At 50.6% G+C, this 16232-nt stretch overlaps 5 protein-coding genes across 5 annotated transcripts; 3 read left to right on the top strand and 2 right to left on the bottom strand.

The window, feature by feature from the left end:
- Positions 1 to 1140: 1140 nt before the first annotated feature.
- Positions 1141 to 1654, bottom strand: N7518_000265 (uncharacterized protein; the record flags this gene model as incomplete). Its single annotated transcript, XM_057181193.1, has 3 exons — positions 1141 to 1250; positions 1313 to 1420; positions 1471 to 1654. 3 exons carry the CDS (start codon positions 1652 to 1654, stop codon positions 1141 to 1143), a joined length of 402 nt encoding a protein of 133 aa, XP_057046543.1.
- A 685-nt stretch (positions 1655 to 2339) lies between these two features.
- Positions 2340 to 3174, top strand: N7518_000264 (uncharacterized protein; the record flags this gene model as incomplete). The annotated part of the gene is made up of 3 exons (XM_057181192.1): positions 2340 to 2405; positions 2475 to 2601; positions 2666 to 3174. The coding sequence occupies 3 exons, from the start codon at positions 2340 to 2342 to the stop codon at positions 3172 to 3174; spliced, it is 702 nt and encodes a 233-aa protein (XP_057046542.1).
- Positions 3175 to 3627: 453 nt separating this feature from the next.
- On the top strand, positions 3628 to 4977 carry N7518_000263 (MmgE/PrpD family protein; the record flags this gene model as incomplete). The annotated part of the gene is made up of 1 exon (XM_057181191.1): positions 3628 to 4977. The coding sequence occupies one exon, from the start codon at positions 3628 to 3630 to the stop codon at positions 4975 to 4977; it is 1350 nt and encodes a 449-aa protein (XP_057046541.1).
- A 353-nt stretch (positions 4978 to 5330) lies between these two features.
- N7518_000262 (S8 family peptidase) lies at positions 5331 to 6930 on the bottom strand (the record flags this gene model as incomplete). The annotated part of the gene is made up of 3 exons (XM_057181190.1): positions 5331 to 5519; positions 5573 to 6499; positions 6562 to 6930. The coding sequence occupies 3 exons, from the start codon at positions 6928 to 6930 to the stop codon at positions 5331 to 5333; spliced, it is 1485 nt and encodes a 494-aa protein (XP_057046540.1).
- Positions 6931 to 7965: 1035 nt separating this feature from the next.
- On the top strand, positions 7966 to 15762 carry N7518_000261 (Beige/BEACH domain protein; the record flags this gene model as incomplete). The annotated part of the gene is given in 7 exon segments (XM_057181189.1): positions 7966 to 8276; positions 8294 to 10452; positions 10507 to 10868; positions 10922 to 11372; positions 11439 to 15253; positions 15302 to 15679; positions 15733 to 15762. The coding sequence occupies 7 exon segments, from the start codon at positions 7966 to 7968 to the stop codon at positions 15760 to 15762; spliced, it is 7506 nt and encodes a 2501-aa protein (XP_057046539.1).
- Positions 15763 to 16232: the final 470 nt, after the last annotated feature.

Here is a 16232-nt window from a genome sequence, read left to right as displayed (position 1 = left end):
CCGAGTGCCGTTGAGGCAAAAGAGTAGGCGGGAAAGGCTACTCAGATCCTGCCGAGCAAGAATCACCAAAGATGTTCACGAGGGTGTTGAGATATGGATCTAGGGGCGGGGGAAGAATCAGAGAGTGAAAATGCCAAATGTTCCAAAACCGGCGGTGGACGGTGAACGGACTCCGGTAAAGGGTGACATTAGCCACCACCAAGGTTTGGTGGTGGAGTGAGGTACCTTATACCCAATTAACAGTATTTTCTGCATACGGAGGAGTTTTTATCACAATGCCATTATTGACTTAACTCCTTCGGGAGCCCGAGGGGCAATAATTCCTGCAATGTCTCAAAGTATTCATATGACCTGTCTCAATCAGCTTATCGTGCTCCACTATAAAAGGTATCGATTTTATATGGAGTTACAACGAACTCACTACAATATGTATAGGATATGGCCAAGTATTCAATCAAAATACATATAATTCAGTATATATCAGTGGTTTATCCACTCTTCCTCATCCTCATAAACGCCTCATGGTAGGGGTTCATCTTAAGCCAAGCGTCTGGATTGAAAACGCGACCAGAATCGAGATAACGGAGTTTTATTGAGGCTTTGCTACATGCCAGCTATTCTTCTTTTGACAAGGGCGTTGCTCACCTTTAGGTATACACAAATAATGAGCTTCGGCGGCTTTGCCACTGTCTACACCCTCCAGGTAGTAGTCATTCTGACTCATTCAACAGCCGTGTGATCTTTTGCATTAAGTGCGTATTTGGCATGAATAATGAACCATTCGAAACTAAATATGTCAGCAGGTTTTATCTTGAACTGAGAAGCAGAACCGTTGGTAGAACAGTAGGGGAGCTCGATGACGAATCAATCACATCACTACCTACCTCTAGAGGTATGTCTCTTTGAAGGTCTTGTTATATGCATAGAAAGGCGGTAAAAAGCATAAATCATACAGTATTTTACTATACATGATCAGGGATATCTGATAGGAAAAGGCCTGTCCAGAGAAGTCACTCGGTTGCCTTAGGGTATCGCTGCAACCATTCCTCCCTGGTGAATCGCTGCCCGTGCGTTGCCAAAAGAGCTTCAATTTTCGCTTGCAATTCTTTATGTCATTGTAAGTCAGTACTTTTATTTGTATTAGTGGACCATATTATTAGTACCTTCGACTGTCATCTCCTTCCGGGCTTGTAGTGAGTAATGGTCGCGAAATTCGTGGACAAGAATGAGATCGTCAGGGAGATGAGTTCCTGTATAGCTCCAGTCAATACTGCGTAGGGGGAAAGTCTTCAAATGACTCAGAGAAACAGACCAGCCATAATAGCATATATGTAAATAGTGAGACCACCCCAGGGTTTGACAGTGCGAACGAGGTTCTGTTGTGTCCTAGAGTTGGGGCGCATGGAAGCCCCATTAGGGACTGAGATGGATTAGTGACGTGAGCTGATCGTTTTGACTACTATGAATTACATTCATAAGTGGCTGGGTTGAGAGCCTTCGGTTGTACTTTTCCTGCAGTTGTAAGAAGGTCGAATACGCCGTGTGGTCGTCGTGGACCTGGCCAAGCCCGGAGCCGGATGGAGGTGCCTGAGTTCACGCGGAATATATCCTTGGGAAACTGAGTAAACGATTGAATGAATCTGTTATGCGACATCTTGATATGTCCTTGCAGGGATCAGGCGAGGGTGTATCGAGGGTTAAGGTAAGATAACAATGTTGCGAACTTTGCAACCCCGGGAAGGTCACCTGCAAGGGCAATCACATCACTGCTACGGAGTATACACGGATTATGTTGTAGTTAAAAAAGAGATGAGTATTACTATACACCCCTCTAAACCCACTTCTATACTATCTACACACCTTTTTAAACTACGGAGTACTTTGATATTCATCTCTTAAGTCTATTTTTAGAGATTACTGCTTAAGGATGTGGACAAGAATAACTATAGAACATCCGACCAAAGACAGTTAATCATGGCTAATTCAGGTATGAGAATTAAGAATTCAAGCATTAAGAGTTCGACTTAAGAATCGATATAGGAATTACCACATTGTATACTCCGTAGACCTGAGGTGGCGGGCATCGCCCCTCTTAGTCAGGTTGCCACTGAAATTTCAGGCATCCGTTGATCTAATCGGCATCGGCCTCGCCCCTCCCCGTGATCCCGGCATTGCCTACGGTTTTATAATTCATCCCGCTTTAACTTCAATTTGCTCCTTTTGCATAAGGCACATGGTGCTGCCTTGGCGTCGTATAGCTATATAAGGTAGATTGCTCCCACACAATTACGAGCGGAATCTCTCCAGGTGCAACGTCTTCAGATCCCGCTTATCTCGTCATGGCGGAGCGCATCCTCATGAACGAATTCAAGACCCTTCTCAAAGAGAAGTGGGTTAACGTCCAGGTCAGTTCACCACTTCACAATCGTCTTTGACATGTCCACACTTGCAGGTTATTGACACACTTTGTGTAGTTGCACGATGACGACATCTTCAACTGGGATGTTGCCCTGATCGTGATCAACCCGGACTCGATGTACTACGGCGGTTACTTCAAAGCCGCAATGTCATTCCCCTCCAACTATCCATATGCCCCACCAAGTATGACACCTCCTCTCCTCCTTCTTATCTTCAATATAACTGACGGGGTTCTTCTTACCATTAGAGTTCCGCTTCCTGCAGCCCATCAACCACCCGAACATCTACACCAATGGCAAACTATGCATATCCATCCTCCACGCACCCGGCGAAGATGAAATGTCCGGTGAGCTTGCCTCAGAGCGCTGGTCCCCCGCTCAGCGCGTCGAGTCGGTCCTGATCTCCATCATCTCTCTGCTTGACGACGCCGAGACTTCCTCCCCTGCGAACGTCGACGCTGCCGTCTTGCTCCGCAAAGACCCAGAAGCCTACCGCCAGCTTGTCAAGGCCGACGTCGAGAAGTCTAAGCTCGATATTCCCGCCGGCTTCGAGATGCCAACACATGATACTCCCGTCCGTGAGCCCGTGGAGAAGGAAGACGATGACTTCTGGGCCGATAGCGATGCCGACAGCGACGTGTTCGGTGGCAGTGACTCTGAGGATGAACTCGTCATGGAACAGTCCAGCGGCAGTGATATGGAGGAGGACGAGGATGAGTCGGCCGACGATGATTCCACGGAGACAAAGAAGATGTGAAGATAACTTTCTGCGTCTTCCGTCTGGGGAATTGTTGCATGATCAGCCATTTCAGGTCTGCTTCTCTGAGCATTTTCAGCATTCTCGGCGTGCCCTTGTCATCTTTCATACGATAGGCGTTTAGCGGGATCATTTTCGAACATTATGGGTCTTATGGTTTATGATAACATGCAATATTCTAACGTTGCACAGATATTTTAACGAATCAAATCAAATTCTAACATCAAAATCAATTTTAAATCTCTATCATACTTTCACCCTACCTACGTCCTTACTTCAGTTCAGCCAAGCCATAAATCATCTTTGCCCAGCGAAAGTGGACTCTCCTCCGCCTCCCCACACTGCCCCCACCTATAAACCCAAGCATTTACGGTTCCAATATATGACATCCAACTTATCCAAATATCACATCTAGGTATATCTACTTACCCACGGAACCCAACCAATCCCAAGATGGCAACCCAAAACCTCGCCACCTGGACAGTCTCTCTATCCTACCCCGACCTCCCAGGAGAAGTAATCGACGCCGCAGTCCGAAGCTTCTACAACATAGCCGGGTGCATAGTAGGCGGCAGCCAACACATTGCAACAACTACAGCCCGCAAAGCCCTATCCCCCTTCGCAGGCCCACCGACCTCCCACCTCCCCGGCACAAGCACCTCCACAGACGCCATGCACGCAGCCCTCTTCAACGGAATCGCCTCGCACGTCCACGACTACGACGATACCCACCTGGACACAGTCATCCACCCAACGGGGCCCGTAGCATGCGCCCTTCTCGCCATCCTCCCGACGCTCCCGCGCCCCGTTTCCGGACTGGAGTTCATAACCGCTCTGGTGGCCGGCATCGAAGCCGAGTGTAAGGTTGGCCTGGCCGTTTGGCCGGCGCACTACGATGTCGGGTGGCATATCACGTCGACGACTGGGTCGATTGGTGCGGCGGTGGCGGTGGCGAAGTTGCTTGCGTTGTCGGCGGAGCAGGTCGCGCATGCGATTGGTCTGGCTGCTACGCAGGTCACCGGGCTCCGGGAGATGTTTGGGTCACATGCGAAGTCGTTCCATCCCGGACGAGCGGCGCAGAATGGGTTGCTTGCTGCTTTGCTTGCGCGGGAGGGGTTTACGAGTTCGGTTCAGGCGTTGGAGGCGAAGAGGGGGTGGGCGAATGTTGTTTGTGCCGGCGGGAATCGGATTGAGGAGGAGGTTGCGGCGCTTGGGGGTGGGGAGCGCTGGGAGACTGTGAGGAATGCGTTTAAGCCGTTTCCTTGTGGGATTGTGGTTCATCCTGTTATTGACGGGTGTGTTTGGTTGCATGGGGAGTTGGGGCGGGTTGGGGTTGATGTGGCGGATGTTGAGGAGGTTGTTGCGAGTGTGCATCCGCTTGTTCTGGAGTTGACGGGGAAGACGGCGCCGAAGGATGGGCTGGAGGCGAAGTTTAGTGTTTATCATGGTGGCGCCGTGGGTTTGTTATTAGGGAAGGCTACGCCGGCGCAGTATGAGGATGATGTTGTACTTGATACGCGGGTTGTGGCACTGAGGGATCGGTTCAGGGCGGTTTCTGATGAGAGTTTGCGGGCTGATGAGTGTCATCTCGTTGTGAAGGTGAGGGGAGGGACTACCATCGAGAAGCATGTCGACTATGCCGTGGGTAGCTTGGAGCGCCCCATGACCAATGAACAGCTTACAGCAAAGTTCATTGAGCAGTGTGTTGGGGTTCTAGGAGAAGAGCGGACTGACAAGGCGAGTCAGTGGTGTTGGGCGTTGAAGGAACAGGCCGACGTGGCTCAAATCAAAGATGTGCTGTAGAGTGACTATATGTTGGTACCTGCATATACTTGCTAAGAGTCTAATGAACCTATCTTACAGTGTCACTGTGTAATGCCGGACAAATATTGGTTTGATAAATCAACACGTATTCTATATTAGTCCGAACTTATGGTTGTAGACAAGTATGCTACGTGAAGCAACAAAATAGCAAAATAGCAAAAACAATCTGTGTATAGGAGCGTAATAGCGGTATAAACCCGCGGATTCGTGTTGGAGAATCCAAAAGACCGAGATAAAAACCAAAGAAAATATGTTGTACGCCTGTGTTAATCCATTCATCCATGCCCAAGTTGTTGGGTTTGTCGCAGACAGAACCCTAACAACGTTCTAATCTATGCAGAGACAGCATCCTTGATCTCGCTGTAGATAGCGCCAAGCTCCTTGTGGAAGGCCTTCTCGGCGTTATCGATGATGCTGCCAATGCGCTCCTCAACACTGGTCTTATCCTGGTGGGCCTTGTAGCCACCCTTGGCAAGGATCTGAGTGTAGTTGGCGGAGCCACCACCGTTCCAGGCCAGAAGCTAATATAGAGTTAGCCTAATCCATGCTTTTCTAGATATGGTGGGAAACTTACGTTGGGGGTGTCGGAGGGAATGTCAGTGAGTGTGCCCTCGGTGGCGACGCTGATAAGAGCAGCCTTGAGCTGCTTAGGGGTCACATCGGCGACGGCAAAGGCAGAGTCCTTGGCGGGTGCCAGGGAGACGTAGTAGGCCAGCAGACCGGCGATGTGAGGGGAGGCCATGGAGGTACCGGAAATGGTGTTGGTGGCATGCTCGCTGCCAACCCAGGTAGAGAGGATGTTCAGACCGGGAGCGAAGATGTCAGTGCACTTGCCGTAGTTGGAGAAGTAAGCACGCTCATCAGCCAGAGTGGAGGCGCCAACAGTGACGGCCTTCTCAGCAGCAGCGGGGGAGTAGTTGCAGGCATCAGCGTTGTCGTTACCGGCAGCAACGGCGAAGTGAATACCAGCGTCAACAGCGGCATTGACAGCGAGATCCAGGGTGCGAGAGCTACCACCGCCGAGAGACATGTTGGCAACACTGCCCTTGAACTTCTTATCGCCCTTCTTGGACTTCTTGATGTGAGCCTCGGCCGCCCATTCAACACCCTTGACGACATCGGACATAGTACCCGAGCCGTTAGAGCGAAGAACCTTGACAGCGTAGACGTTGGCCTTCTTGGCGACACCGAACTTCTTGCCGGCAATAGTACCAGAGCAGTGAGTTCCGTGACCGTTTCCATCCTCATCGGCATCACCCTGGGGAATGGTCTGGCCCCAGGTAGCACGGCCCTCGAAGTCAACGTGCTTGATGTTGGTGCCAGTATCAATAACGTAAGCATCGACACCCTCGCCACCCTCCTCAGCATACAAGTACTTGTTGAAGTTGCCGAAGGAGAGGCTCTCACGGTGAGAGATACGGGCAAGACCCCAGGGGGCGTTCTTCTCAACAGTACCCTCGGTCATGGTACGGACTTCAGAGTCCTTCTCGATGTAATCAACCTGTTTTGAGTCATATTAGCCGCCGAACTCGGGAACTTCCGCGAGGGAATGGGATTACTCACATCAGGATGACGGCGGATCTGCTCGATGACATCCTCGTGGAAGTGACCAGCGTATCCCATGAGTGATCCAGCAACATGGAAAGTGTGCTTCAGGCCCATGAAAGCCTCCAAGTCGGCATCGAACACGGAGCGCTTCTTCAGCTCCATCCGACCGGTATGGGCGGTGTGCACCTCCTGCAACCAGCTCTGGTGAGCGGACGCAGTGCTTTGATCAACATGCTCCTTGAACACAATGATGTAGGAATCCGGGATATCCTTTGCGGTCATGGAGGAGAGGATAGGAGCTGCCTCATTGTGGATGGAGCCTACTTGCACGGGCGAGGCAGCTACCAACAACGGGAGCAGTGTCAGGCTGAGGAAGCCTTTCATGATGGGCAAAGTGAAAGATTAAACACGGCGGAAGGAACGGGTGATAGAGAAACGATAGTTGTAGGTGGTAAAGGATGAGTGAAGGATAGGTTGGATGGAGAAGAGAAGGAGAAGATGAGGAGAAGGGCAGGCTTATCTAGGGAGGAGACGGAGGATCGATGATGCAAGCGGGCATTACATACGATACGGTTACGCCGGCGGATGACCTGTCGCTGTCGATCTAGTGGAGAACATCTGAGAATGGGGTAACCGATACGGTATGGTATGGTCACCGTGGTCTCGGGAACCTCAGGAGCATCCACTTGACTTGCCATAGCATCTATATCAGACTTAGCATCATATGAAGGACGATTTAAGTGGTTTGGATATCTTCCGGCCACTATAATAAGTAAATATACGGTAGCTACAGCAAGGTAGTGCAGATGGTCATCTTCCCCCCGGGTACCTGGCAGTATCATGCTGCTATAGGCTATAGGCAATCCCCCTCGCACGGCCCAGTTTCTCCAAGGCAACTCATCCTCCGAAGTCGCGTGCTTTGTGTTCGGATGACTCAAAGGGTTGGGCGAATCCCCCTTGTCTTGCATGAAAGTGCCATTATTGGATGCAACTTGGCCAATCTGCGGAGAAGCCATCACATCATAGGATCACCACTCCCAAGCTTCTCCACATAGCTCATAGCTGCGTCTTATCGCGCTTATCACGTCCTATCGGTGATTGCCCGTAATTTTGAAAGGTTACCGTTTTTACAATACAATAACAGGGCTGTGTCCAGCCCCGTCCAGCCCCCGTTCCCCAAGGGCACCGAGTCACCTGATATCCAACTCTCCCCTCCCCCGATAGCGAATTACAGCGGTCGCCGAATATCTGGCATGGGGTTCTGCGGATGACGAGTGCAGCAAATTTTCCTAACCGCCAGGCTTCCTATCTTGGCACGAGCACTGTCACACACCAATGCAGACCGTTGTACCCGATATTGAACATTCACGGTCTCTGATGGTCATACGCCATCGGAGCGGACGTGGATAAGATTTGGCTATGGCTCCGTCGGCTCCCCTCCACCCTCCCTTCCCTTCCGAATCGACCGATCGATTGGCCGAAGAGCTAGCCCCAACCATTAAACAGCTCAAGAGCGTCGGTGCAGGCACCGCGATCACTCTGCCTCAGGCTCTATCGACGACCGAATCTCTTCTCCGCCTCCGCCACACCTTCATAGATGATGCACATCCACGCACCGCCAAAGATGCATTCCGACACCTCCATGGCTTTCAAACGCTGCTGGCGCTGGCGGACCAGGTAGCCGAGCTCTACGATCCGGTACACAAGTCCAAGGAGGAACGGAAAGGCCTGTTGGATATCTTCAAAGATGTCCTCGGGGTATTGGCAGAGGGCTTGAAGGAACATTTTGGAAACAAGCGATATTTTGCTCGGAAGATAGTAGGGGGGGTATTGCTGCTCTGGAGCGAACTCTGGCTGTGCTGGTCAAGAAGATAGACACAACTGAGGGTGACGCGCATCATCTCTACGGCGCCATTTTGGCCGCAGCTCTATGCCAGGAGACAGTGTCGGGTATTTTTGTAACACTGAGCACCAAGTTTCCCCAGGATAAGGACTCTCCTTCCCCGGAAGACGTCCAGGATGCTGTGGATCATTGCATTGGATCAGCCGAGACGGTGGAAGTCCCGGAACTACTTGGACCGTTCCTTCGCGTGTGGTTGATGCACTCCTCTTTGTCGGCTGGATATGACATCTTACGCCTGGCCTTACCCGCATGTCTTTGCCAATTGGCTTCGCAGTCTCGGAGGAATGTCGTAGCCTTGCATGCCACTGATATGCTCACCTCAATCCTACCCCTTCTATTCGATGGTAGACGGTCAGACAAGGAGAAAGCGATTTACCAACATCTCACTCAATCTCTCAGCGTCCTGGGAATGAGTATGGACGATGCTGTCTTCTTATACCGCGGAGCGCATGGCAACCCACAAGTTCTAAAAGTGCTATTGTCTGCTCTCAAATCATCTAAGGAGCCCCCGTCAATACAGTTCGATATGTCCCGTCATGGATACTGCTCAGTCGAGTTCGCAACACTTGGTCGGCCATTCCCTCCTATCAATTCCTCCGGCTACACTCTTGCAGCCTGGGCCCGTTTTGACGAGTTCGATCCCAACACGCATACTACTATCTTTGGAGCGTTTGATGCAAGCCAAGCATGTTTTATTCTTGCCTACCTCGAAAAAGATACTCGGAACTTTATTCTTCAAACTTCGATTCGAGGTTCCCGTCCTAGTGTTCGGTTCAAGTCTGCAAAATTCGAGCCGAATCGCTGGTACCATATTTGTGTTGTTCAAAAAAGACCGAAACCAATGTCTTCTTCCCGCGCATCTCTTTTCATAGACGGCGAGTTTGTTGAACAACTGAAGATCGAATACCCTTCCGTTCCTGTAAGTCATCAGTCAAGCAAGCCATCGCGCGTGCAGGCATTCTTTGGCACCCCTCAAGATCTAGCAATGCGACTCGGAAAAGGCGTGTCCACTTCCCGATGGTCTCTTGCCAATGGAATGCTTTTCGACGAGGCTTATAGCGATGACATGGTAGCTGTTTTCTACAACCTTGGGCCCCGGTATTATGGGAATTTCCAGGATTGCTTGGGCTCCTTCCAGACATACAAGGCCTCCGCAACTCTCAACCTGCGAAATGAACATCTTCACCCAGGTAAAGAGGAAGCCTCGGACATTGTCACTGCCATCCGTAGACGAGCAAGTACATTGATTCGCGAAAGCTCGATTTTGATCAATGTCTCTTCTGTCGCCGTTCTTGATGACGACGATAGCAATAATGTCGACGAATCACAGTTGATAAAATGTCTCTCACGGCAGGCAGCAAAGAGTCTGCATCAGCTAACAAAGTCGGGTGGCAATGCCGTTGCTCTCAACGGCGCCACTCCGGCTATCAATGACGGCTTAACACAGCCTCAGGGGGTAGGTATCCTGACTGGTGATCCTGTCGTTGCGGTACCTAGGGCGATGGATGACGCTAGTTGGTGTCTAGGTGGCTGCGCCGCGGCCCATCTAAGCTTGATCAAGGCGGCCAGCACCGCGGACAGCACCCGCATGGCCGTGGAATCTCTCTATGAAGCAGTGCGGGACAACTGGAGAAACAGCGAGGCCATGGAAAGAGAGAATGGCTATGGTATTCTTGCAGTCTTATTGCGGGAGAAGCTTGGATTTTGCATGGGCAATTCCCCGACCGCGTTTAAAATCCCCGTGGTTACCTCTGATACCCAGGAGCTGTCATCCTTGATGCTTGACCTGTTACGTTTGACTCTCGGATTCGTTGGCTACGACTTCGAAACCCCCAATCACTCCATCATCACGAACCCGCTCGCCTACCGTGTTCTGCTCGTGGACATGGACGTCTGGCGACTCGGAGAATCTCAGGTGATGGGGTTGTATTACTCTCAATTCTGCACATTTGCCGCCGATAGTAATTATCGCCGATTCAACGCCAGGCGCCTTAGTCGTATGCGTAAGTTTGCTTCCTCATGACACCACACTTCTTATCTCAAGCTGACCAAACTAGGTGTCAACAAAAAGTTACTGGAAACTTTGAAGGAAGGGGAGCTGACCGAAGAGTCTCTCCAATCTTGCTTATCGGCATTCCGCTCGTTGATGGAGAGCAGTCCCTCTCCCGACCTTCTTCGATCACTAGCTCTGTCCATCACATATGCACTCCATAAGCCGAAGACCCCGACAAACCTTCAGAGAAAGAAGAGCCTTCGGTACGCGGCTACATCGTCTCGACCTGCGTCGGCAACACCAGAGAACAATTGTCTTCCCAGCGTGACTGTGGGCATTGCAATGCTACGGGTGTACTCTGCCGTGTTGTGTAACCCACATGACCCTACGGCATTGAGGAAATTTGCCAAGGCCGTCACAAACAAGGTATGTGGATGATCATTTGCCTTGGAGAGAGTTTTGTTTAATCATCTGTGCAGTGGCTTCTTTACCTCATGTGCGAGGAAGAGCCTGAGGTTGTGCTACTTGCAACAAAGATTCTGGCCCGCTTGGTCGTGGCCATTGGCAGTGCATACAGCAAGAAATTCGCGGAGAAGAGTGGTGGATACATTATTCTAGAACACCGTCTGAAGAGATGCTGGGACGTTCCCGCATTGTGGCCCATTTGCTTTTCTATCTTTTTCGGGGTTGATCATGCTTCGTTGGATCTCAACAAATCCCTCGACGTATCCGAGCTGCTTAGAGCTTTCTTGGCGGAAGGCGATGTAAAGGTCGTTTTTCCGGATATGCTGCCCGTTATTATGAATATGTTGAAGAGCGGGGTGCGCAATTTGACCATGGCAAGTGATGCGCAAGAAGACACTCAAGGCTCTCTGGAAGAGCGTGCCTCCAAATGCGATGACCTAAAAATGAACACTCTCAAGCTTCCAGGTAGGCTCTCGTTGCTCATGACTAAGGTCTAGGGTTACTCTAACTGACGCCGTTCTCTACTGTTAGATGCTACTCCCTCAGACCGGAATATCCATGGGTTTGCTCTCATCAATTCGGTGGTTCAATTTTTAGAAGAAGCATGTGCTAGATCACCAAGCTTCCAGGATTTCACTGCACAATCGACTTACGTGCAGGAGCTACTTTCTGTGGTCTATCCCGTTGTTGTCGGTGCTGATACCGTCAGCCCCAGCGAAGAATTAAATTTCCGACAGACCGGACTCAGCTTCGATGACAGCAATCTAGTACTACGACCGCGCTCTAGTACTAATAATGCATTGACCGCTTTACAGACAATCATGGTTGACTCCTTAGGTAGTCCAGATGAAAGCACTGGTTCTTTGAAACGTGGGTCATCCTTTATTTTGGTCTCGCCTGATAAAACCAAGTACCAGCCCTCTTCTGCACGGATACGGCGGCTGATGAACCCAACCTTTGTTGGAACTAAAGCTGCCACTGATAATCCCATTGTCAAGGCAGTCTTGGGGCTTGTTCTGGCCGTCTTCGAGGATCAGCTTTTAGGACGCAAAGACTTCTCGGGTTTTGGTCTCTACCTGAAAACCCCGCCCGGCTTCCTGGAACACCAGGCGTACTTCAATTCTTGGGTTCTTTCCTGTGTGCTTTCGGCATTGCAAGATCTTCCTCTGGTCCGACCCGGTCTGCTTCATGAAACCCGGACACTTACGAACCTCGGGCGCTTCGCGACACATTTGACGGAGGCAGTATACGAAGGCTGGTTCATCAACGGCGCATCATCCACACTTGAATTCATTGGTCCAATTTTGGAGTATCTCCAGCGCCCGGACGTATCTCAGTTGAAAAGCATTCGTTTATGTAGCCAGGCTACCGCAACGATTCGCTCGACTCTGTACAGAGTTATCTTATTTCAGTTGTCAGAGGCAGATGACACCGAAACCGTGACATTGCTAAACCGATTGAACTACTGGCAGGTGGTCCTTCTTTCGGCGGCTGAAACCCAATCAAAACATTTACACCTGCTATGCTACCTGCTGTACACCAAACTAATCAGCACAAATGGTGATGTCCGCTCAGCCGCTACTCGCTTATGGAGAATCATATTGGTGCAGGCGCCGGATGGAATAACAACACTCCTCAGCTATGGCTCTGTCTCCCTCCAGCGTCGGTTGGCTGACGGCTTCGACGCTCTTTCTGGAATGGACGACGAAGCTTTCTTGCTATGGATCGATGACCAGCGCGACGATCTGGATGCCTTGTTCTTCGGTGTATTTTCTCGATCGTGGGACACCTTCATTCAAGAAGAGAATACAAGCACCGAGGAGTCTGTTAGGTCCCGGGTATCGAAGCGTAAAGACAAACTCAGACAATGGGCTCAGATCGAAAAATTCGATGAAGACATGACGCGAAAGCACGAAGCTACTTTGCCACATTGGACCTCGAATATCGCGGCATCCGAGTTCTTGAAGTCTCAACGATTCTTGCAAGATCTTCAGGATAGCTCTAATTTCATGTGGTCAGCTTTCGCCGACTTACTGCTTGACTTGCGACGACCGGGCGGCCTTCTTGCAGTAGACAAGGAGAGGAGATGGTGGCTAGACCAGACCGAAGGTCGCAGCCGTATGCGACTACGCCTGGTTCCAAATGAGTCGGGTGAACGACAGGACTATCAGCCTAAGCGTAAAGCCTCCGAGCCTCCAGCAATCAAAATTGACACCCGAATACGTGCACTCTCGGAGGGTGAGACTCTGACGGCACCTCATCCTCTCACAGGGGAACAGGAGAATCCGGAAGGCGAGTCGCCGAACGACGATACCGACAACCGGAGCCTCATGGAGGATAATTTCGAGATGATTGACGATCCTAAAATCGAGCTCGAAGACTATGAAGATAGAAACCGGAAGGTGATGCGATCTCTTCAACGTGGTGATCAGGTTCAAAGCGTGTGCAACCTGTCTCGAATCATTGGTCTAGAAGCAGTGGAAGGTATCTCAATTCTCGGCAAGGACTGCATCTATATCCTCGACAATTTCTTCCAGAGAGCAGATGGCGAGATTGTGAACGTCTGGCAAGCCCCCAATGAGGAACGAGATCCTTATGTGCGCATGATTTCTGGTCGCGAATCAAATGATCACCGCTCGCAGGAGCATCACACCAGGAGCTGGAAATGGTCTGATTTGGTCAGCGTTTCCAAGCGTCGCTTCCTCTTCCGCGATGTTGCTCTTGAGATATTCTTTACCGATGGCACCAGCTACTTGTTGACATTGCTCTCGGCACGAGCTCGAGACGATCTGTGCAATCAACTGGCTATCAAGGCGCCACAGGTCACGGGAAGCACCGGACACTCGCGACCGGAAGACGTCTGGCGATTTGAAACCCTTCGCAGTCAAGATGATGCACCACAGACCCTCGGGTCTAAATTTGCTAGTGTTTTTGGTCACCTTCCGGCAAACCCAGCAACACGAAAATGGGTCAAGGGTGAAATTTCCAACTTCCATTATCTGATGTTGATCAACACCTTCGCTGGGCGTACGTTCAACGACTTGACTCAATACCCCGTTTTCCCATGGGTTTTGGCAGATTATACAAGCGAAGAACTTGATCTTACCAACCCGGCCACCTTCCGGGATCTGTCCAAGCCTATGGGTTGCCAGACTCTAGACCGAGAAATGGGCTTCCGTGAGCGATACAATGCGTTTGCTGAAATGGGCGACGATGACTCTCCACCTTTCCATTATGGAACACATTACTCTTCTGCTATGATTGTCAGCTCGTACCTCATTCGGCTGCAACCATTTGTCAAGTCATATCTTTTACTCCAGGGCGGCTCCTTCGATCATGCCGATCGCCTGTTCTATTCAATTCGCAAGGCATGGGAGTCAGCATCGCGAGGGAACATGACCGACGTTCGAGAACTTACCCCTGAGTTCTTCTATCTCCCGGAATTCCTGGTGAACTCCAATCATTATGACTTTGGTCTTCTTCAAAACATGACCACGGCCATTGACTCGGTTGAACTGCCACCTTGGGCAAAGGGCGATCCCAAGATCTTCATCGCTAAGCACCGGGAGGCACTTGAGAGTCCCTATGTTTCCGAGAACCTCCATCACTGGATTGATCTTGTTTTCGGCAGCAAACAAAAGGGCGAGGCAGCTGTCGAGTCTGTCAACGTCTTCCACCATCTCTCATACAAAGGTGCTAAAGACTTAGATGCTATTGATGACCCAATGGAACGGTTAGCCACCATCGGCATTATTCACAACTTCGGGCAAACTCCTCACCAAATCTTCCACCGACCTCACCCCCAGAGGGAAGATCAACGGCACCGCATACCGCGGCTGGACACTCTTGCAGAATCTCTAACACAGATGCCTTTGTCTCTTCTTGATATTGAAGAACGAGTAACCACCCTATCCATGAAACAAGACCGTTTGTTGTGCACGGCGCCCCTGAGGCTCAACGTGCCGCCGGCCTATGATTACTATATGGAATGGGGTTTCTTCGATGGTAGTGTTCGTTTCTACGCTGCCGATATTCGCAAGCTCCTGGGTCACTTTGAGCACCTTCATGTTGGTCAATTGTCTCATGCTAGCTTTGCGGATTCCCGCACCCTGGTCACCTGCGGTACGGACTGCACCATCTCATTATGGACGGTCACTACAACCTCCAAATCTGTTGATTTGCAGCCCATTGGGTCGCTCTTTGGCCATCGGGCCCCCGTCACTGTCCTCGCTGTTTCACGCTCCTTCAGTGCTTTGTTGTCTGCCTCCAATGATGGACAGGTTATGCTATGGGATCTTAATCGACGATCCTTCGTCCGAGCCCTTCCCGGCGACGGTGCGGTCGATGTATGTTTCCTTCTTCCTACCACCTGCTATCCTTTACTGACAAATTAGTGTGCTCGAATCAACGATGTCTCTGGAGACATTATGGTTTGTCGCGGTAATCGCTTGACATTATATACCCTCAACGGCATATTGTTGGTTGACCAACCAGTCTGCGAGTCGGGCGACGACCACGTCTTGTCCTGCGTCTTCTACGAGGGGGTGCAGAACGAATGGCTGGAACGTGAATTGGTGTTAACAGGCCATACCCATGGTGTAGTCAACATTTGGAGCAAGACCATCCGCGGTGGCCACTTTGAGTTGGAGCTGATCCGACAGCTGCATCATACCGACAGCTGCCGCGATAATGGTGCCAACATCAACGCCGGCATCAGTTGTATTTTGGCTCTCCCCCACGTGGTCTATACGGGGGATGAAGCCGGCCGAGTGGTGAGTTATATTTTTCCGGTTCATGTTCATTAACGAAGCTAACATGATGGTAGTATGAATGGAACTGCATCCAGCGCCGCTAGTTTTCTCGGTTATTCAAATACTCGTCTTCCAAACGATTGGGTCTGTTGTACTTTACACAATTTTTCACAATACACAATCATTTCTTCCATTCATTACCTTATCTTGGTCTAGCAGGACATGCTACCAATTTGTTACGGAAAAAGCTCAGTGGTGGTAAAGATGATCTTTATTTATGCTATGCTACGTAAGAGGTAAGTACCCAGAGCTTATGTAAGCTATAGTCCGTCACAAGTCCGGTGATCACCTGACCCCCATATATAACAATATGCCCCCGAAAGATCTCACGATACATTCCCAGGTAGCACGGTCTTGGTTAAGCTCATCGGGCAACATGTCTCCGACGTCTCTGGTATTGCGGGCGATATCCGGGGGGCGGGCGCCATCGGAGATTGCTGCTGTGGCAGAGCTTATTCCGCAACGCGTACACCTTGATTGCCGACCTTGCCATAGGCTCGTCGATTCGAATCTC

The sequence above is a fragment of the Penicillium psychrosexuale genome (genome assembly GCF_028828465.1).
Source record: "Penicillium psychrosexuale strain IBT 29551 chromosome Unknown utg000001l, whole genome shotgun sequence".
Taxonomy (NCBI): Eukaryota; Fungi; Ascomycota; class Eurotiomycetes; order Eurotiales; family Aspergillaceae; genus Penicillium; species Penicillium psychrosexuale.
The sequence above is the reverse complement of the archived record's forward strand: the minus strand, read 5'-3'. Positions and strand labels throughout refer to the sequence as shown.